Genomic DNA, 23202 nt, shown 5'->3' with positions numbered 1-23202 from the left:
TTGGTCCTGGTGGCTGGGGCTCTCAGGAGCTGGAGGTCAACAAAATTTGGAGGGTCTCCCACTCCTCATATATGCCAACAATCTGGTCACTGTGGGTGCTCAGGGATTCATTGGTACATGTAAGGTTGCGCCCAGGGCAGGTCCAAAGCACAAGCTTTTCTGATGGTCCACACAGCTAATGCTGGCAGGCCACACCTGCTAAGGCAGGCTATAAAGCAGTGTTTCCCCAACGTGGGTCTTCAGCTGCTTTTGCACTACAATTCCCATCATTCCTGACCACTGGTCCTGCTCGTTAGGGATGATGGGAGTTGTAGTTCAAAAGCAGCTGGAGATCCAAGTTTGGGGGAAGCTGCTATAAAGTGAGAATAACCCTACAGGCGTTGTATTTTGCTATTCAGCCTCTTTTGTCTCTACTGAGCCTGTGGAAATGTGTGATTACGGAGGACACACCAGGCAGGAGAGCAGCAGGTATAAGGGCAAGTTAAGGCTCATCTCAATAACTTGATTCCTAAGTGTGCATGTGTGCCTCACTGTTAAAACTTCCTGGCAGTTGGTGTCAAAAGCCAGCTGGGCATTTTTTTATCAGTTGCCAACTGTAATGCACCAAACCGAAGCAGCATTTAGTAGTCCAGTTCTGATGTTCCCCCATCACTGCTGGCACCCTCCTCAACAAAGTCACAGGGGTCATTCTAGTGTAATGCTAAATAACAAGCCTGCTCTTCCCTTCTCCAGCATGTCTGCAGGGAAATCTAGAACATTTTGTTCAGACAAAGTGGACAAACCCCTGCTTAGCTTAAAATGGAAGTGGTTGTGTGGCCGTGGAAACTTATACCTGAAACACTACTAAACTATGGTTTTGCTTCATGTCCTGGTTGGGCCCGACTAGCTAAGCCTTCCTGCATTAATAGCTTTTCAAGTGCACTTATGACAGTTGGGAAACTGCATTTGTAGAAGAAACTGTGTTTATTTAACCTACAGTCAATCCTTGTAAGTGGCTTGCACCGAAAGGCGACAGCACGTTACCAAATAAAAACCAAAACCAAAAGTCAGATTCTGGGAAGCCAGTTTAACCCTGCGCTGACCAGAAAGCAGAGAAAAGTATCCGTTTCCAGTGCAACCAGTTCCTGGCATTAATTTTGAACAATTAGCAAATGACAGGCTGGTCTATGATGCAAGGAAAGGGGGGGGGGAAGAGAGGCAATAATATAGGCTATTTCCACCCCTCTGAGGTCAGAAAAGGCCATGAATCACCAGCCCCCCTCCCTTTCACATCCAGAACATCTCTCCACTTAGGACCAAGGAACCATGTAACTGTTAATGACACAAGGATAGGCACAATTTTTACTCTGGCATCCCAGGAGAAAAAGATGGGGCGAAAGAGTCCCCACCCTTCCTATATAAGCAAATTGACTGCCCGCTGTATGGGAACTGGATTACAAATATGAAAATGGGGGGGGGAGGAGTAACCCACAGTCCCAGCCCATGGTGGGGGCCCGCTAGACGATCATCTCCAGCTGCCGGGCATATTCAATAACTTGTTTGGCTAGCTCTGTCGAAGGGATGGTGGCATCTTCCGGCTTCTGCTGCTGGCCTGTGAAACAGTAGTGGCTGTTTGGGCCTAGAACCCAGCCTCGCTGTAAAAGGGCAAGAGGACATTATAGGAGATTCTTTGTTTTTTTAAACAACAATGCTACAAAACCATGAACACTGAGGCTTGTTTCTCCAGCAAAGGGCCCTCCCTCATCTTGGCCTTGTAGGACAGCTGAAAATAGTGCCAATGTATTTCACATCTGGCAACCAACTCTTGGGTTTCAGATAGTACATGGGTAAAGGTAAAGGGACCCCTGACCATTAGGTCCAGTCGTGGCAGACTCTGGGGTTGCGGCGCTCATCTGGCCGAGGGAGCCGGTGTACAGCTTCCGGGTCATGTGGCCAGCATGACTAAGCCGCTTCTGGCGAACCAGAGCAGCGCACGGAAACGCCGTTTACCTTCCCGCCGGAGCGGTACCTATTTATCTACTTGCACTTTGACATGCTTTCGAACTGCTAGGTTGGCAGGAGCTGGGGCCGAGCAACGGGAGCTCACCCCGTTGCGGGGATTTGAACCGCTGACCTTCTGATCGGCAAGCCTTAGGCTCTGTGGTTTAGACCACAGCGCCACCCGCGTCCCTCTAGCACATGGGTAGAGGAGTATAAAAAGCCTGGTAAACAAATTTCCACGCCCCTCCAGCAGCTACAGTGGTTCATTTACCAGAAGTAATGTATTTAACGTTAACTCTGGAAGTCTGTACTCAAATTCTCACCTTCTTGGCATAGTCTGTCATCTTCTTGGGGGTGAAGAAGAGCATGCGAGTGGCCTCATTGAACAGGATCTTCTCATAGGCCTTCTCAATGCAGCTGGCAATTTCATCCCTGGGGTGGGAGGGAAAAAACGGAACACAAGCAGGTCAGGTCACCCAGACGGAATTCTTGGCACACAACTCAGCCGCTGTTAAGCAGGGTTATTATTTATTATTATTATTAGTAATAATAATAATAATAATAAAATTTATTTATATTCCGCCCTCCCCAGCTGAAGCCAGGCTCAGAGCAGCTAACAACAATAAAAGTAACACAGTTTACATAAAATCACAATTAATTAATTGAAATACATTCTAAAATCAATTCATTCTAAAATCAATTCAGAATCAAATTAATGGCAACCATTGGGCTAGAGTTCTATGAGGATTACCGAAAAAGAGGGGGGGTCAGACTGTGCCTTGGCCAAAGGCCTGGTGGAACAGCTCTGTCTTGCAGGCCCTGCGGAAAGATGTCAAGTCCCGCAAGGCCCTAGTCTCTTGTGACAAGAGCGTTCCACCAGATTGGGGCCACGGACGAAAAAGCCCTGGCTGAGGCCAGCCTAACCTCCGTGGCCCGGGATCTTAAGCTCCACTGATGTCAAGAGATGTAAGGAGGTGCTGAATTCTCTCCCACTGAGACTGATACGGGATTTCAAGGTGCTTAAGATATGGCTGGGCTGTGAGGTTACAGGGTCTATAGGGTTTAAAACACATCACATATACTCAGTAATCCTGACAGCTGCTGCGTTGGTCTGTATTAACTACCATATTCCACAAAGGGATGGGATGGTGTCACAGACACAACTAGGTGGGAACTAGGCAAGTTTCTCAGGCTTTTGATAGGCGGTGTTTTTTTGAGGAATACCAATGGCAGATATACTTCATTCTCAATTCTTACTCCTGGTGTGCACAAGAGGAAATATCACCTGCCCTTGCAGAAGCCCTTTCCCCATGTTTATAAAATGAGTCTGAGAGAGCTAAGACACCACGACCCACCTGACAGTGTCCAACAGGATGTCGATGAAGAAAGCGTAACTCTCTGCTGGGATGTTGCCTTTTGCCAGGAAGACTTTATTGTAACTGCCTTCCATCAGATACTAAGGCAGGAGGAAAGAGGAAGAGTATCACAGAGATAAACAATTTATTAGTCAGCTTTTCAAGGTAGCTGACCAAGGCCACGTACAACTGATAACATAGCAATCAATACACAATAGAAAGAAGGGTGTGGTCACTGAAAATTTTGGAACAGCATATTGTCTTAATAAGGTTTTATCCTGTGTTAGAAACTCACAGATATATCAGATAGACGCCAAATGGCTCCTTAAACCAGGGTTACAGTCACCAAAACGGTATGTCTAGTTGCCATTTTGGGACCAGGCGCCTGGAAAGTCCTATTTTTAAATATGACTTTTTGGTTCCTGAAATTTGTTCTGATTGTGCTGTTAAAATATCACGGATAGAATTCTACAGGATGCGTTAAGTGTGTGAAAAGAGTCACGATCCAAGGATTCCCAGGCATGCACCTCCAGATGGTGGAGATGTCCGGTACCTGGGCATCTTCACCTGGTCGCAAAGGCCCAATAGCCAGGTGCAAAATGTCCCTGGCGAATTTCCAATGCTGGTTTTATCCAATTATTAACGTATTGCATTAGTTTTTGTTGTGTTATGTCTGTAACTCCCTCACAGAACTCCTCCAAAGCAGCAACCCTCTCCTCACCTTCAACTCTTCCCTTTCCAGGACCCAGCCCACCTTTTCTATTAACCCTTTGGGCACACCACTTAGGGAGAATATGTCATTATTTCAGTTACACACACAGCTTTAGAATGGGTGGCCTAGGCCCCCCGCTATCTCAGGAAAACCTTCTCCTCCCATACAAGGCTTCTTCCCACAGCGGGTTTTTAAGGTCCACGAACAAGGCTTGCTATTTTGGAAAGCCAAGATTGGTTTCCACAAGAAGCACGGCCTTTTCAGACTTAACGCTCTTGCGAGGACTGCAGTTTAGCCTTGTTTCATAGAGCGCAGGAATATAGGAAGGTGCCTCATACCAAGTTGGAGCATTGCCCCGTCTTGCTCAGTACAGCCAACACTGACTGGCAGTGGTCTACAGGGCTTCCAAGAACGAGTTGATTGAACTTGGGACCCTTTGCATGAAAGGAAAGTGCTCCTCCTACTAAGCTAAAGACCTTCCCAGAAACAAGCAGAGTTTTCAAATGCAACTGGAAGGTGCTTTTGTGTTGTTTTATAGCTGCATTAGAAAATTGCTATATTTCATTGTTTACCTGGGGGAGGTAGGGGGCAAACAATAACTAAATACAGCGGTACCTCTGGTTGTGAATGGGATCCGTTCTGGAGCCCCGTTCGCAACATGAGCAGAACGCAACCTGCGCCTGCAGGTCGCAATTCGCCGCTTCTGCGCATGACGTCATTTTGTGTGTCTGCGCATGCGCGAGTGGCGAAACCCGGAAATAACCCTTTCTGGTACTTCCAGGTCGCCGTGGGACGCAATCTGAAAACACGCAACCTGAAGCAAACGTAACAAGAGGTATGACTGTATACCTCCTCTCTACCCAGTTAAGGGCACTTTGCTAGTTAAGCACTTATTCACAGGGCCTGGGAAGCAGAAAAGTAAAGAGAAGGAGAGGCGTCACCTGCTCCAAAGATACAGGGTGCTTGATGTAGACGTTGGTCTGAATGTCCTTGGCTGGCAGCCTTTCAAGCTCAGTGTGGAACTCTGCAACACGGTTCTGAGAGAGCAGGAACAGAAGGTTCAAGCCCAGCAGCTGATGCTTGTAGGCTGACTCCGGTAACTCATCTCTGAGGGGGGAAGGGGGAAGAGAGAGATGCTGAATTTGTGTTACGGAGTGCTTTAGCCAGAGACACCCGAAAAGGCACAGGAGCAATAGATCATTTGAGCCAAAGGAATGATTTTGCCTCTTCTGCGGCCCCACCCCACAGTGCTACCATCCCCTGCACATCGGAGGAATTATGGGGTTTTTGTTTTGTTGAGGGAAAATTATAAAAAATTTTTCCTGAAAAACATCAAAGTTGGGTTTGGGGATAAAAACCCTGATGAGTAAAACAAGTATTCAAGGCAGGAATACTTACTTGTAATCAAAATAGTAGCACTTCAGCTGGGCCATGTACCTCTCAAAAGATGGGATGTCTTTCTTCAAGATACTCCACTGTGCTCCGATTTCTAGAATATCTCCTTCCGGGGCAAGAAGGGAAATGAGGGGCAGAGCATTAGCAACCACAAGCAGGGGAGTTGCAATGTTAGAGCAGAGCAAGCAGATCAAGCTGGTATCTTGCCTCCAAGTCTGGCGAAGATTACTAACAGATTTCTAACAGTAAGAGCTGTTCGACAGTGGAGCAGATTCCCTCGAGAGGCTGTGGACTCGTCTTCCTCGGGAGGTTTTTAAGCAGATGTTGGATGGCCATCTGTCAAGGATGGTATGGTTGAGATTCCTGCATTGCAGGAGCCTGGACTAGATGACGCTTTGGGACCCTTCCAACTCTATAATTCTAGGTGGCTCATATAAGAGCTGGGAGGGAGGCCCACAACATCTCTACTCCACCAGCACCTCCTGCATCTGCCACCAGGCCCAGGGGCTGTGAGAGACAGCAGCAGCAGCCATGCAGTGAGGAAGTTCTGGCCTGTATGGGACTAATATTTTGCTGCTTCAATTGTTGGTTCCAAGGCAGGAGACTCAGCAACAGAATGGCATTTGTGGGAACATCAGGGGACAAGAGGAGAAAGCTAATATACACATTTACCCCCCTGCTGTAGTGACTCCTGTATCATTGTCCGTTTTGTCATGTTTAAAACGTATTGTAAACTTCAGCTAGCGGGTGAGGTACAAAAACTCCCAAATAAACAAATAATATGAGGCAGAGCTTAAAACACAGCAAACCAACAAATGGTACATAGAGAAGGGAAAAGTTTCATCAAGTTTCTTGCTCTTTTCCTTTGCCCACAGTGTGATTTTGTCACTTTCTCCCAAGTCTGAGGGACAGGTGAAGATGCATTCTTTAAATTATCATCAGCAACAAGGACAGTGGCTGTTCTTGAGAACAGAGACAGTGTCGGCGGCCAAACGGCAAACTTTTGAGGGATGAATTTGCCTCACAGATTTGTCTTTGTGTTAGGAGATTCCTATCAACCTTGTGCATGGGTCGGATTATACTCACTTGCCAAGATAAGCTGCTGTTTAGTCAGTTTTGTTCCTGTTGTGGGCAGAAAGTTGAGTTCAAGCAGAGCTAACTGGAACAGAGCAGAAAGAGGGAGAGAGAGGTTACTGCTGGGGCTGATGAGAGCTCTAACACCTGGAGGGCACAGGGTTGGCAAAGCCTGGTTTAGAGCTATTGCAGTCTGACTTAACACCTTACTATTGATGGCTGGTGGCTTGAAAAAATGAAGAATTGGATGAATTTGGGGAGCCGGGAGCTGTGAACGGCTATCAGCTAAGGAAGGAAGGGAGCATTCCAACCTTAGAAGCATAATAATAATATTTATTCCCTGCCCATCTGGCTGAGTTTCCCCAGTAACTCTAGTACCAGAGAGGCCGCAACCCTTCAAAAGTTGTTAAGACTCCAGTTCTCATCAGACCCAGAAACCATGGCTGATGGGCAAGGATTAGGCACCAGGAAAAAGCTTTATAATCAGGCCTTTGGCATTTAACTATCTGTGGTCTTTCTAGAAGTGGGTGGGATGCTTTTAGTGTATTTCTTTCTGTCTTGGTTTTAATGCACCTATGTGGGTTTTTATGGTATGTTTGCTTGTCTGTCTAAGTCACTTTCTGCTATCCTGGGCAAGATAAAGTGACTAACAAATTCAATACATAATAATAATAATAATAATAATGGGATGATGGGAGTTGAAGTCCAAAACCAACAACTGCAGGCTCTCGCCTTTCCCAACCCTGCTGCTTTTGGGACAGTGCATGAATGCTGTGCATAGCTGTCAACTTTCAGATTTGAAAATAAGGGATCAGCAGCCTCGAAAATAAGGGATCAGCAGCCTCACCTGTCCCGGGGACAGTCTACGGGATATCTAACAATCTGGGATAGCAGCGGGAAGCAGCGGGAAACGGCGCTGGAATAAGGGAATTTGCCGCAAAAAAAAGGGAAGGTTGACAGCTATGATGCTGTGCCGAATTGTTTTGCTTGAAATCTCCATTGAGGCAGCTGGCTGGCTGCAGCTGGAGACCGGATGCTGTTAAGGACTGCCTCAATCACGGCAAGGCTCAGCGACCTGACTCAGCCGAAAGAGAGAGGCTCCTAAACAGGTTTTCAGCTCAGGCAAAAACATCTCCGCTGAGTCACTGGCCTCCTCTTCCGGCAGCAAAGGAGCCCGGCACCCAGAGGCTTGCCGGGACAGAGCCACCTCAAACAGGGGCACAGGAAACTGTCCGATGCGGAATGAGGTCGTCTGCTCCATCTAGCTCAGTACTGCCCACACTGACCGGCAGCGATCAGGCACAGAGTTTTTCCCACTCCCGCCTGGAGACATGCGGGGGCCAAAGAGATGCGGGCTAAACATCAGGAAGAACTTCCTGACAGTAGGAGCTGTACCACAAGCGCTGGTGGGCTCTCCTTCCTTGGGAGGATCTTAAGCAGTCACTGGGATTCCTGCATTGCAGGGGGTTGGACTGGATGACCTTGGGGGTCCCTTGCAACTCTACGATTCTGTCATTCCAGTGCACAATATTTAGGGATGGGTGATCGCCCTTGAAAGGTGTTTCATGCCCCGGTCCCCGCTTTTCACCCCTCGATGCAAACCACTCGCTCTCCCTGCCTCCCAGACGCGGGTTTCAGCCCTCTCTGCCCGACCTTCTCGCGGGACAAAGGCTTCCCATTCTCCTTCCTCGCCCCCTTCCCCAGCGCCTGCTTCCACTAACCACCTCACTGTAAATGGCAGTCTCCCCCCCCGTCCCCGGCCACGCTTTCCCCGCAGCCCTCGAGATGGCACCCCAGCCAGGGGTCCCTCTTCCCCTCCTTGCCTCCCGCCCCTTTCCCACTTCGAGGGCGGTTTCTAGTGGCGCCGCGCCGCGCCGCCCTCGGCGGGGCTGTTTCCAGGCTCCCCCCCCCGCCCCGCGACGGTTTCTCGGTCCCCCTGCCCGTTTCAAGCGCCCCCGCCGGCCCCCTTGCCTTGAGGCGGCCCAGCAAGTCTCCGCACTTGCTCAGGCTGAGGTTCTTGCGGTTCCACTCGGCCCTCAGCTGCTCGTACATGCCCGCCGCCTCCTTCAGCCCCGCGGCGCCCGCGTCCGCCCCGTTCAGCACCGGCCCTCCGGCCGCCGCCATCACAGTCACTCCCGCTGCCATGAATCGGCAGCCGGCTGAGGAAGGGAAGGAGACGCGGCAGCAGCTGTCACAAAAGCCCAGCGCGACGTCCTCGCTTGGCGGCCGCCCGCCCGCGCGGTCGCCATGGCAACCGGCCTCGAGGCCGGCGCGCGCGCGCGCGCGCGCGCCGGCGACGCACCAACGGCCCCGCTCCCGATTGGCTGGAAGGTTTTTGGAGCGCATGCGCGAAGCGGAGTAACGGCTCCGAGCGAAGCGAGCGGAGGTGTTTGAAGTGGGGCCGCTGAGGCGCTAATTTGGGGAACTCGATGTAGGCGGGGTTTTTTTGGGCGGCGGCGAGGGGGGAGAAGGTACGAGGACTGAGGAGAACTTTTGGGAAGCGTAGCGTCTTGAAATAGCTGTTGGCTTTTAACGTCACCGGGGTGACGTCACTAGTAGGGAGGCGTCTACGCGAGGCCCCGTGACGTCACCAGCCAAGAGGCTAGGCGTGTGATGCCAGGCGTGGGAAACGCAGACCAGTGGCACAGGCAACCTAGTTCAGTTGCTGCAGAAGTTTATTTGACAGGTTTGATTTGGTTTCTTAAAAAAATAAATTTTTATTAGAATTTCCACATTGATAACAAAAACCACAAAGCAGAGTGGTACCCAAAAACAGAAAAAGAAAAAAAGAGAGAGAGAAAAGAACAATAAACAGATAAACAATAACAACAAACTTAATTCTTCACAAATCCAACCTTTTAAGCATCTTAGTTGACTTCCTCAAGTCCCTCCCTTCTGAGTTTCCTTGTAGTAACAGCTTTCCAATATCATTATTAAACGAGTCCATCTTATTCACTTTTCTTAACATTCTAAATCCCATTTATTTAATTATAACTTAATTTAATCCTAGGCCTATTTGTTTTCTTTCAAGTAATTTCTAATTTTTTATGTTTGACAGGTTTCATTTGTTATTAAACAGACAACAGAGTATGTAACAGATGTAACAGATTGAAACAGGCATTGAGAATGTGGTATTGGAGTCTCCCAAGCTGGTTGTAATGAGCGGTTTAATATCCTGGGCAAGGCCACCCTATTGGGAGGACTTCCAGGCCTCCATGACAACCATGGGGTTACCTGCAAGCGATCATTTTCAGAACACTACAGCAAGGCACCAAGGAGGGTAAATGACGAAATACAGGACCTGATTGTTAAAGCCCCCAAAGCCAGGCCCCCATGAAGAATCCAGAGATTGTGTTGTGTATTATTTTATATGCATTCATAGACACGGAAGAGCAGCCGTACACATATAGTGGTACCTCGGGTTAAGTACTTAATTCGTTCCGGAGGTCCGTTCCTAACCTGAAACTGTTCTTAACCTGAAGAACCACTTTAGCTAATGGGGCCTCCTGCTGCTGCCACGCTGCCAGAGCACAATTTCTGTTCTCATCCTGAAGCAAAGTTCTTAACCTGAAGCACTATTTCTGGGTTAGCGGAGTCTGTAACCTGAAGCGTATGTAACCTGAAGCATATGTAACCTGAGGTACCACTGTACGTGGAAGCAATGATGTCCATTTCATGGGGTGGCATGCCCACCTGCCAAGCTTCTAAAGACTGGGCAAGTCAAGCCCAATCTCGTGAAACTCATACCTTGTGAAACCTGAATGTGCAGATGTTCACCATATCCTAATGGATGCATCTGCTCCCAGTGCTGAGTGTTTCTGAGACCTGGGTGACCTGGCTGTGCCTTTGCTTTCTGACTCTGGTTCCTCCACTCTCAGAATCTGGCGAGGGCATCAGCCAACTACTATTTCCACACTTCTCCACCCAGCAGGGAAGAGTGGAGGTGAAAGTCCTGCTTCCCCCATCCAGAGCAGCTCTGGGAGAGGGATGTGCCTACCCTTGCCTTTGCTCCCTGGTCTCAGGCCTCCCTCTCCCACCATCCTTTTCTCCTTATGTGTCTTAGTCTGCCACTCTACTCCTGAGCCCATCCCCACTCTGGGACTCGTGACATGTTATGAGAGATAATTCTAAGCAGTTCTATCATGTTGCCTCTTACTTGTTTCCTCCAGACTGAACCCCCCAATGCTGAACCCTATCCTCACAGGGGAGTTGCTCCACCCCCTTGATCATCTTGGTAGTTCTTTTCTGAACTTGTTTCAATCTCTACCATAAGCTTTTTGAAGTGAGGCGATCTGGAACATGTTATCTTGACTTTTAGAAGACATCTGAAGGCAGCCCTCTTTAGGGAATTTTTTAATGACTCTTTTAATGTATTTTTAATCTTTGTTGGAAGCCATCCAGAGTGGTGGGGGTAACCCAGATGGATGGGTGGTGTATTAATAATAATAATAATTAATAATAATAATTCCAAATGCCATTGCCCCATTGATTTGTATACCAACATTATTAGAAAGTCAGTTTCATTTTTAATTTATTTTCTATTGGTCTCAAGATTAGAATTTGCCCTTTTCACAGCTGCTGCACACAGGGTCACCATCTTTATCAAGCTATCAGTCCTTGGTCAGACACTGCCAGTTCAGACCCTGTGAAGGTATATGTAAAATGAAGATTTTTTTTTTGTTCCAATGTGCATCACTTCAGACTTGTTTACACTGAATTGCATTTGCCATTTTACCACCCATTCCTACAGTTCATATAGGTTCTTTTGGAGCTCTTCACTTTTTGTTTTAACTGCTCTGAACAATTTAGTATTATCAGCAAACTTGGCCCCTAACCGTTCACCCTAATTTGCAATCATTTATGAACAAGTTAAAAAGCACAGGTCCCACTACCAATCCTTGGGGGACTCCATTCTACATCCTTCCAATGGGAGAACTGTCCATTAATTCATCCTTTGATTCCTGTTAATCAGCTCCTTATCCACAAAAGGAGAAGGCCAGTTGTGTTGTTTATTGTTTCTATTTACTTGGCAATTTTTAAGTCTTTGGAAACTGCCCTGAGCACAGTTTCGAGAGTGGAAAGGTTGGCATTCACCTATCTCAGGAGACAAAGGTGTGTGCCTGTTACTACACACAAGAGGTTAAGGCAAAAACCAGCCAAGCGAAAAGGGCCATGTGACATGTTTCTTCCTTTACGGAATCCTAGAGGAAGGCTAACAGCCCAGAACCGACTGGTTTTGCCTTCTGTGCAGCACTTGCCAGTATGTTCCTCTGGGGTGAATAGCAGCTATTCACTAACACAGGAGAAAGCAAAGGTGTGTATTCAAAGGACAGGATTCACGTAAGACTTCAATATGGTTTTTGACTCCTTTGAAGCTTAGCATGAAATATCAAGCCAGTCCCTCTGTGGAAAGCCCCCTCTTAGGTTAGATAGAATATTGGGAAGAGGCTTGCTTATTTAGAACACCTGCATAAAAGGGTTAATTAAAAAGGTAGGGGATTGTTGTTGTTGTTTTGGCAGGTTCCTTTGCAAGGAGCATCTGTGATGTGGCAACTTTTCGCAGCTACCTTGTCCCTTGTTTTCCTGTGCATGAAACATCTATTTGCATCAGATTGCAAATGGGTAGCTGTAGTCAACGATTTTGCTGACCTTGGGAGCGACCGAAAGATTTTCTTTACCCAGCGGGAAATTAAAAGGGTGGCTGAGATCTTCAAGGAACTCACAGACTCAGCTATAGACCCTGATGACAAAAATGCAGTGAGTACAGCATGCCTGGGTGTGGGAGAGGAGATCTTCCTTTCCTTCCATGACTAGCAAGGGCTCTTTGGGTTCCATAGCTCTTGAGCTGGAGCTGTTAGGAGGGTGGGCAAGAGGTCACTTAGAGAGCCCCTAGAACCAAGGGCTGAAGGGAAATCAGACAAACAGCAGTCACACATATCCTCAAAAGTCTAGGCTTAACAGAAGAGGCCAGGGCTGATTGCATCCCAGGCAAAGGCCAAGCCTGACTTGGAAGCTTTTATAATGGAGGGAACCAATGGGCTGCCTTTGTGGGTAGCGTCAACCTAGAGTTTAGGGGGAGATCCCAGTTGTGAGACCCTCTCAAACTGCAGACCTGACCAGCTCACCACAGCAGTGTATAAATCTGGAGCTTCTGCTTTCATCCTTGGAGATTCCTAACAGGCACAAGTGCTTGAATCCCTTACGGTCTCAGTTACTTTGGTTTATTTTATTAAATCAACTGTTTTATTCAGGGCTGCTGTTGGCTTTACTGGTATACTAGTCAGCCAGAACTTTCAGCTTATTACTCTTCAAGTGAAAAGAGCTATTGAAATATTGTAACTGTCTCTTTTTACAGAAATACCTGGGATTTCCATACTACCTGAAAATTAATCTGAGCTGCACACTTCAGGTAAGAGAAGAGCCACATGCTTTGTGAGGGCAAGGGATACTTACACATTGTAATTGAAGGGGCACTTTCCCTTGCTCCCCTGTTGCTTCAGCAGTGGACAGATTTGCACTATGGACATAAACTTGTTTTAAGCCACTGCTTTAAAGTGGCATTGCTGTTTCATCTGTTGCTGAGATGCATGATAATCTTGTGAAGGTTGGTTTTTTTTTGGGGGGGGGAGGTGAGGTCAGCCTGCCTGATGCCCATGTCCTTTGTAATTCCTGGGGTCCTGGTTCCACCAAGGATTAAAATCGAATGGAGGATTCCATTGCTGAATTAGCCAGACAAGGCTCATAGTTGCCAACTCGGTATGGTCCTTTGTATAACAAAGGAAGCTGCTCTGTGCCAGAGGACAAATGGATGGGCGCCCCTCTCTTATTTGGCTGCCAGTAAGACAGACAAAAGCCAGGATAGTTGTGTGAGGGAGAGAGCTGGGCTAGAAGCAGGCTGCTGGCATAAGCCAGGGAGTCGGAGCCATTCTTGATTTCTGCTGGAATCCAAGGCTGTGTCTGTGGGAGAAACAAGACCACTTGGGGTGTTAATGCTGCGAGCCCCTCCACTGTAGGTTTAGGTTGCATATGTGTGTAAATAAACCACATGTCATAAAGAAACCACGGTCTCCGCTGTCTCTTATTCCAAGGAAACCAAACCCTGGGTAAGTGACTGGATAGGAAAAGAAAAAGGGCTTCTTATTCTGTGTCTTGTCAGTTACATAAAAAGAATTATTCGAACATTCCCTCCATAATAACAATCCACTATTCTTTCTTCATTTTTCCAGTCCCTTGTTCCATTTCATTCATTTCTGGCTTAATTTTATTCCTCATTTCAAACGCTTTTGGGTTATAAACTATTCTTTTCCAAACTAAAAAAATCTCCTGGAAACCTTGTTGCTGAGGTAGCCCAACGGGCGAAACAAGGGTGTATCCTGAGAACTGGTCTATCATCAGCTGCCTTATTGTTACTAAGTAGTTCTGTTTGTTACACTCTCAAGACATAGGACTATGCAGAAGGAAGATATCAGTATGAAATGGCATTGCCAACAGGAACTGTACATTGTAATCGTTGGACTTGACAATCTTTGGACTTGACTATCCTTGGACTTTACGACAATAAAAACATATAGAAGGTTAATAGTAATATGATATGTTATTGCGGGATAACATATCACTGCGGGAGGCAGTGGAAGACAGGAGTGCCTGGCGTGCTCTGGTCCATGGGGTCACGAAGAGTTGGACACGACTAAACGACTAAACAACAACAACATGTTATTGCCATCAGGAGCTGTGCTTTGCATTTTTTTTTGATATGACAATTACAGTTTCAGTATATATAATGTTATGTTGCTTTACAGCCAGTTACGTGTGTGTTGTGGTATTCTGAACATGATTTACGTAATGAGGCAATTGTGTGTGTTGACTGTATCATCAAACACCGACAAAATCTGGCATCTTCTCTCCCCTGTAAGTCGCAACACTAATGTAATAGTTAGATTGAGTCAGCACAGGCAAGTGACACTAGAGTAATTTTGTGACAAGGGCTCTGGGTCAACAAACTTCTTTCCTCCTTCCAGAACTCAGGATGGGCTATTCGGACAGGCCACTACACTGGACTGAGGCCGATTGTGACTGTCACTTTTTCAGAACCCGTCCACCCTGTGCGTCAGAAACAGGAGCAGCTGCAGATCGAAATGAGGGCTGCTCCGTATAGGGATAAAGGTATTTCAGCATGTCATCCCCAAGAGGCAGTGCGGAAGCAGGAAGCACAAAAGGAAGTATCTCATGAAAGAGAAGCTTCCTTTTGAGGAGCTTTGCTCCCTTTGGAATTTTTCAGCTTCAGAAAGCAAATTTTGGATGCCACTAATGGCCACAAATAAGCAGACAGACAGATTGGACCCAGTTTGGCCCAATTCACTTGTAAATTCTCTAAGCTTGCATTGGGGAACCTCTTCATAGATTGCATTGTAGTTTAATTGGCAGAAGGGAAGGCAGCAGTTGGATTTTCTGCCTTGGATGATAATAGCTTATTTCCCCATTGCCTCCAAATGTGTGTGTGTGTGTGTGTGTGTGTGTGTGTGTGTGTGTATTGGCAGAAGTCAGAACAAGAATCACCATCCAAACACCTAACTTAAATAGCAGATAATATTTTGTCTCACTCTTCCACCAACATGTGTATGATCCTGCCTCTAGCACTGGGTTGAGCAGGCATTTACAGGGATGTAGCCTCTTCCCACTTCTAGTCCTCCCTCTGTTTAGGCTTTTGGAGGGGATTCCTGCTCTGCCACTGAGCCTCTTGGGCCTGCCGATCAGAAGGTCGGTGGTTCAAATCCGCACAACGGGGTGAGCTCCCGTTGCTAACCTACCAGTGCATACCACTGCATACCACTGCAAGTAGAGAAATAGGTACTGCTGTGGCAGGAAGGAAAATGGTGTTTCCGTGTGCTCTGGCTTCCGTCATGTTCCTCCGTGCACCAGTAGTTTAGTCATGCTGGCCACATGACCCAGAAAGCTGTCTGTGGACAAATGCCGGCTCCCTCGGTCTGAAGTGAGGTGAGCGCCACATTCCATAGTCGCCTTTGACTGGACTTAACCGTCCAGGGGTCCTTTACCGTTTGACCTTTCCATGCCTTCTCTGCCTCCAGCAAATTGCGACAGTGAGGAAGTTTGCCAAATGTGCTGGTTCACGCCGATGCCCTTCTTGAACGGCACTGTTGTGTTGGATGTGTTGGTGGAGAGCAACGGCATCGGTCTCCCTGTGAAAAACAGAAGGTGAGGGATACGTTTCTAGTTTGTAGACCCAGCAAGAACATTTTCACGCGTGCCAGTATCTTGCTTGTGCCATATTTTGAATGAAACCTAAAACAAAGCAAAACCTGAAACCCTCAATCTATTACAGAAAGAGAACTGGCAGCAAAGCTCTCTTGATCAGCTCAGCAGAACTAGAACCATCTTCCACCAGTGACAGTTCCACCTGGCTGTGTCTATGGGCCAAGGGGACACAGCGAGGCCTGTTCCATCCTCCTGGCTGGAGCCGACTGCCGTGTGGCTCCTCCCCTCCCAGAACTGTTTCCTGGACTGACAGTTCCATTTGGCCATTATGTAACAATTACATGAATGTGTTGGTAATTGAACTGGCTAGTTTCCCCCTCCCCCCCCCTTTGTATCAAGTCTCTCTGACAGCAAACCATTACGGTATTTTGAATGGAATTGACAGCTTTTAAGAAAAAGTATATAAATGTAGCAAAAGAAAACACATATATTCTTTTTCTCCTTATGTATAGGTTTGCCATAAATATCAATGGCTATGTGGGAATTGTTCAAAATGAGGTGAAGATCAAGATTGGAGAAAAGGTAAAATGCTGGGGTTGGTAGCGATCTCAAGTGGCCTTACAGCCTGCTAACCACTGCTACTTGCAGTCTGCAGATGTGGTTGCATTTGCCTGTGGGGGTTAAACAGAGTTTTAGGATCCCATCTTTGGTAGCAGAAAAGCATAGGAATTAGGCAGCAAAGTCTCCTTTTGAGCAAGTCCAGCTATGAAGTAAGCTGGCTTCCTCTTCCTTACCCTGCTAAACAAAGAATCGGGCAACAACTTGCAAAGTAAGTTTGAAAATTAGATTTACTTACTTTATAATCATGTACTGGCTCCTAGTGACAGTAGCAGTAAAAACTCTGCAGTCTGCTCTTTTCATCTCTCTGCATATTCTTAGAGACTGGGGGGCGAGGCGGGGAGCTGGTTGCAGTGTGTGTGGGGGGGAGATTCCCTAGATTCTTTTGCAGCTTCTTGACCCCCCTCCTCTCCAGCCTCTGCTTCAGCCTCAGAGTCTGAACTGTACTCTGGAACAGACTCTTCCTGCTCACTAAACCCTGTTGCCCCTCTAGCCTCCTGCACCTCCTCCCCGCAGTCTTCTTCCTCTGACCACTCATCATCGTCCCACCCGTCCCCTGGCTCTGAGCCTTCTTCCCCTGGGAGTTCCCCGGCTGGTGCCTCCCACCGCTCCTCTGCATCCAGCCAGTCCATGACACTCCCTGCCTCTGCCCTTATGGGTGGGGCCTGGCACGGTCCCCCTGAAGTTTTACCCTTGGATTCTGTAGAAGGTATCTGTTGGTCCCCAGTGGCTTTGGTGTGATAGACAGACTCTCCTCTCTGGTCCCTTCTTACCAAGCACAGCTAGATTCTTTGAAGAATGTCCTGCAACTGAGAGACCCATCGCGTCCCTTGTGGTACACTTACGGACAAGCCCCCGTGCTCATCCTTGGCGGCATTCCCCGGAGCAAGATTGTCTTCATGTCGGACTCGATGTTTTTGGATTACATTCCAATAGAGGTAAAGGGGAAACGAGCCCTCTGCATAGCACATCTCTGACATGGCATCTCTGTGTTGGCCGGGGTGCGGTGGGGCTGGAACTCCCCCAATAGTTCACACATGAGCTTGGTGCCGGCAAGTGAAGTTGTAGCCGTCCAACAGTGGTGGACCTTGACTTCGGCAGACCGCATGTTTTGTGCGTAGTGTGTCCCAAGTTAAGTCCCCAGCATCTCCAGTTGAAAGCAGCTCAAGAGCTGACACCCTTCAACACAGAGGATGCCCATTATAGCTAGCAAAGCACAGCATTGTGGGAATTCCTACACAACTCCTAACCTAGTAGGAGCTGAGCCTGTTTCCACCCTTCTCTCTCTTTGTCTCCTTTTCTGCTACAGGTGGGCATTGACAGCTGCTGGATTGGCTCCCTCTCATGCCCACAGGGTACATTCTCCTCTGCCATTGTCGATGCCATTAGTACAGAGAGCACCCTGTTCATCCGGCAGAACCAGCTTGTCTATTACTATACGGGAAATTACCCAATCTTGCATGTGAACACCTCTGGGTCTGGTACGTGAGCCTGAGAAGCCAAAAGGCACAGTTTTGTATTGGTTTTATGCCACTTTAACTGTCATGCCTTCCGTTACGGAACAGATGGAATTCTATGAGAGCTATGCTCTTCCGTTTTCCCTGGGGGCAGGGAATCCTTAGTCACGTTAACTGCCGTCCTGCCCTCAACTTGCACTGGATAGAATATGGACTAACCCCGGGTTGTGGCAGTGCATCTTCAAGGTGTGCCACTGTGGAGGACCCATCCCCATGTAGTACCATGGTTATGCCGCAGTAACTGCATTGGCAGCACAGTGCTGACAATGGAAGGGGCAAAACAGCACTGACCGCCAATTAGTTTCTGGGCCCAATTCAAACTCCTCTCTATCCTCTTTTCTATACTATGCATAATTTTACAGTGGTACCTCGCAAGACGAATGCCTCGCAAGACAAAAAACTCGCTAGACGAAAGGGTTTTTTGTTTTTTGAGCTGCTTCACAAGACGATTTCCCCTATGGGCTTGCTTCGCAAGACGGAAACGTCTTGCAAGTTTGTTTCCTTTTTCTTAACACCGTTAATACAGTTGCGACTTGACTTCGAGGAGCAACTCATAGAACGCGGTGTGGTAGCCTTTTTTGAGGTTTTTAAAGACTTTGGTGATTTTTGAAGCTTTTCCAAAACTTTCCCGACACCGTGCTTCGCAAGACGAAAAAAACCGCAAGACGACAAAACTCGCGGAACGAATTAATTTCGTCTTGCGAGGCACCACTGTATACACCTCTGTCAATGACACTTATAGGAAATCACTAATATCATCATGCGGTATTAAAAACAGCACAGTGCTGTTAAAAGCCCTTTCCTTAAAAACAGCCAGTTTCCCTAAACCTGCCAGAATTAAACAGTATTCACCTGATGGTGGAAGGTGGCAAGGAGCTAGTCAGTCTAGCCTCTCTAGGAAGAGAGCTCCAAATTCTGAGAGGTTCTACCAGGAGGGCCCATTGTTGTTGGCATCCATCTGCCTCAGGAGACAGTGGAGTGTGCCCCCAGGAGTGAATTCAAACCGCTGTATGAGCAGTACCGAAGTGACCTCCTTGGGGCACAAGCCTGTGTATGGAGGTCCCGGGCTGCCCAGATGACAAGATTCCCTGAGCAAGATGTTTGGCAGCAGCTTGACTGCAGGAGTTGCCGAAAGGAAGCATACAAGGCACCGTCCAACCGTCTTAGGGATTCCACTCCAGATTTGTGTGGGGTTCATTCCATAGCTTTTTCTTCTCCTGAAGATATCCCACAAGCAGTGGAGGTTGAGGATCAGTGTTTTCCTTCTCCTAGATGGGCTACCTTCCCAGGTTGATGAGCCCCATCTGCCCCTCACTTCCCTCTATAGCATGTGCAGAAACCTCCTTTTTGACTGGTTGAGTCCACTTAATCTGCCAGAGTCTGTCTGCGCATACAGGGAAGTCCCTAACTCACTGAGGGCTTGAGACCCCTCACCTGGTTTAGCCAGCCTGTTGAAGATGTTCCCAGGGTGTGACCGCTGTCACAGGTTGACAGCTTCTAGGAGCCACAGGTGAGAGCTGAGTGCAGGGTGGGGACCAAAGCACCCCAGAAGGAGCACGATGTGTCTCCCACCAGAGGTACTATCCCTCTCCTAACACCCCATAATGCACCCCCTCATAACACTGTAATCTGACAAACCATCTGGCAAACAATGCTCCTATGCCTTTGTAAGGTGCTTAGAGTAACTGATTGGGACCATCTCTCTCTGGAATGCGCTACCACAAGATGTTGTCATGGACTGTCATAAAGGGAGGATAGCACTGCCTGTGACCACTAGTCGCGATACATGACCCCAGAATGAGAGGTAGGATACCTTTGGATACTAGTTGCCGGGGAACAAAAGGCACAGAAGGATATTTAACTCATGCCCTGCTTGTGGGTTTCCCAGGGGCATCTGGTTGCAGGATCCTGGGCTAGGTGGGGGCTGATCCAGCTGCCAGGCTCTTCACATGTTCTCTTCTATTTCTTTAGAGCTCTGGACACGCATATTGAACCATGTCTGCGTGAGAACCTTGAACCCAGTCTTTTTCCCAATGAATGGCTCTGAATTTGTGATTGCCCTTGGTGGCGGCTGGCAGGAAGGAGAATTCTTTCTTATCACGGTTAGAGGTATTTATCTTGCCCCACGTAGGACTATAGGACAGAATGGATGGGGGCTAGCTTGAGGAGGGGCATGCTCTTCCGTTGTTCTGTGCAACGGGGTGTTGAGCAAGACTTGAATGGTGTGGTCTCAGCTGGATGATTGATGGACCGTCCTCAGGTTTTAAGCTACGTTGCTGGTATGCTTGATAATTTTCAGGTATTATGGTAATTCATAATTGCCTTATTTTAATAATAATAATAATAATAATAATAATAATAATAATAATAATAATAATAATAATAATTTATACCCCGCCCTACCCAGCCAAGGATGGGCTCAGGGCAGCTAACAAGCAATAATAAAAACAAGTTGAATGAATACAACTTAAAAACAAGACTAAAATACATTAAAATATCGAAACATTAAAATATTAAAATGCAGCCTCCTCACAGGAGGAGAAAGGAAAAAGAAAGAGGGGGAGGGGATCAAATTGGCTCCAAGCCAAAGGCCAGGTGGAGCAACTCTGTCTTACAGGCCCTGCGGAAAGAAATCAGATCCTGCAAGGCCCTGGTCTCATGAGGCAGAGCGTTCCACCAGGCCAGGGCCAGTGTTGAAAAGGCCCTGGCTCTGGTTGAAGCTAATCTAACTTCCTTAGGGCCCGGGACCTCTAGGGTGTTGCTATTTATGGACCTTGAGGCTCTCCGTGGGGCATACCGGGAGAGGCAGTCCCGTAGGTACGAGGGTCCTAGGCTGCATAGGGCTTTAAAGGTCAAAACCAGCACCTTGAACCTGACCCTGTACTCCACCGGGAGCCAGTACAGCTTGTGTTTTAAATCGTGTTTTTACTGTGTGGATGACTGGGAACATTTCCTGACAAACTGAATAAAGAAAGTGGGTCGGTTTGGGGCAGAGCATGACTTCTGGATCATAAGGAGGGTATGCATGTGCTGGCAATGGGAGGCTTTGTCCATTGGAGAGTGGGAAGGGAGAAGCAGTCCACTCATTTTAACCCTACCCATGGTTCCTTTTTATTTATAGATGGGATTGTGAAGGCTTCTGGATCCTTGAGGGAAAAGGAAGAGACAGTATGTGATTTTGTAAGGGGTATGTCCATTTTGATTTTTAAAACGTGCCTCCCCCTGGGTAGCCTCCAGAGTCTTGTGCCACTATTGTGAGCTTTGTAGTGAGGGAGGTAAAGCCAGAATGGGCCATATATGTCTTTGTTTCCCTAATCACAATTCAGGACCCAAAATCCAACAATGTACCTGTACAACATGGAATGAGCTGGGTTGGGGAGAGCTCATTTTCTCCGTGACTGTTATTTCTTTATAAAATTTATATCCTGTCCTTCCAAAGGAATCCAAAAACAGCAAAGACAAAACATAAACCTTTTAAGAACAATTCTAATACAGATGCAGACCAGGAATGGTTTCTTTATTATGAATAACTATTCTGGGCATATCTTATATATATCTTGTTTATATTGTAAACCACCCTGCGATCCTCAGATGAAAGGTGGTATAAATAATTAATAAAAAAATAACTGTATGCACTTTTGACAATTATTATTTCTTAGAATCATAGAATTGTAGCATTGGAAGGGACTCCAAGGGTCATCTAGTTAAACCCTTCTATGCAGGTAACTAAAGCATCCATAAGAGATGGCCCTCCAGCCTGTCCTTCAAAAACCTCCTTGGAAGGAGAGTGCATCACCTCCCAAGGGAGTCCATTCCACTGTTGAACAGCTCTTACCATCAGAAAGTTCATCCTGATGTTTAGTCAGAATCTCCTTTCTTGTAACTTGCGCCCACTGATTTCGTTCCATTACTATGGAGCAGGAGAAAACAAGCTTGCTCCATCTTCCATGTGTCAGTCTTTTAAATAATTGGTTTTGGGTTCGGTCAGTCAACCACCTACAAATCCAGCTAACAGTTGCATTGTCCAGATATTCTCTGCAAGGACAGCATGTGGGACTTTGTCAAAAGCCTTACTGAAATCAAGATGCACTACGTCCACAGCATTCCCCTGATCCACCAAGCTTGTAACTCTTATCAAAAAAAGAAGTGAGATTCATCTGGCATGACTTGTCTTTGAGAAACCCATGCTGGGTCTCAGTAATCAAAGCGTCCTTTCCTAAGTGCTCACAAACCAACTGTTTAATCTTCTGTTCTAGGACCTTTCCTGGTCTGTTCTAAGACCTTTCCTGGTAACGACATCAAGCTGACTGGTCAGTAATGACCTGGGTCTTCTTTTGAATTTTTGAAGATGGGGACAGCATTTGCCCGCCACCAGTCTGCAGGGATTTAGCATTCATTTCCTCTTCCCAGGAAATCCTGGGAATTGTAGTTCCTTGGGAACACCACTAAAGATTTCACCCAGTGTACTTAAATAGCTCCACTAAAGGATGATTCCCAGAGTTCTTTGGAAGATGACATTTAAGCTGGTATAAAAATCAACATATGGGTAAACAGAGACATGGCATAATAGTAGGAGCAATGTGGTCTGTTCAGAGTGGCCAGCAGGAAGATCTGCTCATGCCACAAATGCAAAACCTACAGTGACATCTCTTTAAATAATGCAATTTTTCCATTGCCCCAATCTTCTTCTCCCTTCTAGCTTCGGCGTGCTCCATCAAATGGGCCACTTACTCCTTGGGTGATAACCGGATATATTTGCTGGTGCATGAGACGGGAACAGACAAACACACCATTGTGGTATACTTACTAGGTTAGACTGGCTCTCTTAAGCGTTATTCGTATTGTTTATTGTACTTGAAATTCAACTTGGTGGTGTTAAAAAAAAATCAAAATCAAATCTATTCTGGCAGGAACCTGTCTAACAATCATGACACAAAAAGAGAAAGGGACAGATAAATAAAGAGTAAAATGAGCAAATTCAGGTGCACTGAAGTTACCCTGCCACGTGCTAGAAGTGCCAAAATGTGATTTGGGGGCACAGGGGAATTGAAGGAAAATAAAATAACATTTGGAAAAGATGTTGAAATACTGAGACCCTTTCCACTGCGCTATTGTCCTACTATATTGTCTGAAAGACATTATAAGGAACGATTGTGCAGAAATGGTTTCCTGCTCGTGGGTTAAACCACAGAGCCTAGGACTTGCCGATCTGAAGGTCGGCAGTTCGAATCCCTGTGACGGGGTGAGCTCCCGTTGCTCAGTCCCAGCTCCTGCCAGCCTAGCAGTTTGAAAGCACGTCAAAGTGCAAGTAGATAAATAGGTACCGTTCCGGCGGGAA

General features: G+C 47.1%; 2 protein-coding genes and 1 long non-coding RNA gene across 5 annotated transcripts in view; 1 reads left to right on the top strand and 2 right to left on the bottom strand.

Moving 5' to 3' along the window:
* Positions 1–23202, bottom strand: part of LOC308484623 — a 93458-nt gene that overhangs the window by 58290 nt on the left and 11966 nt on the right. The gene's annotated exons all lie outside the window — the stretch shown is intronic.
* Positions 945–8862, bottom strand: PSMD8 (proteasome 26S subunit, non-ATPase 8; the record flags this gene model as incomplete). Its single annotated transcript, XM_081019118.1, has 7 exons — positions 945–1634; positions 2304–2412; positions 3336–3436; positions 4989–5154; positions 5446–5548; positions 6529–6601; positions 8488–8862. The coding sequence occupies 7 exons, from the start codon at positions 8860–8862 to the stop codon at positions 1497–1499; spliced, it is 1065 nt and encodes a 354-aa protein (XP_080875244.1). The 3' UTR covers positions 945–1496.
* Positions 8800–23202, top strand: part of CATSPERG (cation channel sperm associated auxiliary subunit gamma) — a 44149-nt gene continuing 29746 nt past the window's right edge. The window contains exons 1-11 of one of the 3 annotated variants that reach the window (XM_081018605.1): positions 8800–8902; positions 12037–12273; positions 12872–12925; positions 14535–14679; positions 15603–15729; positions 16242–16311; positions 17130–17285; positions 17657–17828; positions 19836–19973; positions 20986–21051; positions 22564–22674. In XM_081018605.1, coding sequence (XP_080874731.1) covers positions 12061–12273; positions 12872–12925; positions 14535–14679; positions 15603–15729; positions 16242–16311; positions 17130–17285; positions 17657–17828; positions 19836–19973; positions 20986–21051; positions 22564–22674 — 1252 coding nt within the window. In that variant the 5' untranslated portion in view covers positions 8800–8902; positions 12037–12060. Of the gene's footprint in view, positions 8903–8998; positions 9203–11142; positions 11168–12036; positions 12274–12871; positions 12926–14534; positions 14680–15602; positions 15730–16241; positions 16312–17129; positions 17286–17656; positions 17829–19835; positions 19974–20985; positions 21052–22563; positions 22675–23202 lie in introns of those variants that run through there. The other 2 variants (XM_081018607.1, XM_081018606.1) reach the window with 2 other exon arrangements.

Source organism: Podarcis pityusensis (genome assembly GCF_964106645.2).
Source record: "Podarcis pityusensis genome assembly, chromosome: 8".
Taxonomy (NCBI): domain Eukaryota; kingdom Metazoa; phylum Chordata; class Lepidosauria; order Squamata; family Lacertidae; genus Podarcis; species Podarcis pityusensis.
This window is presented reverse-complemented; position numbering and strand designations above follow the sequence as displayed.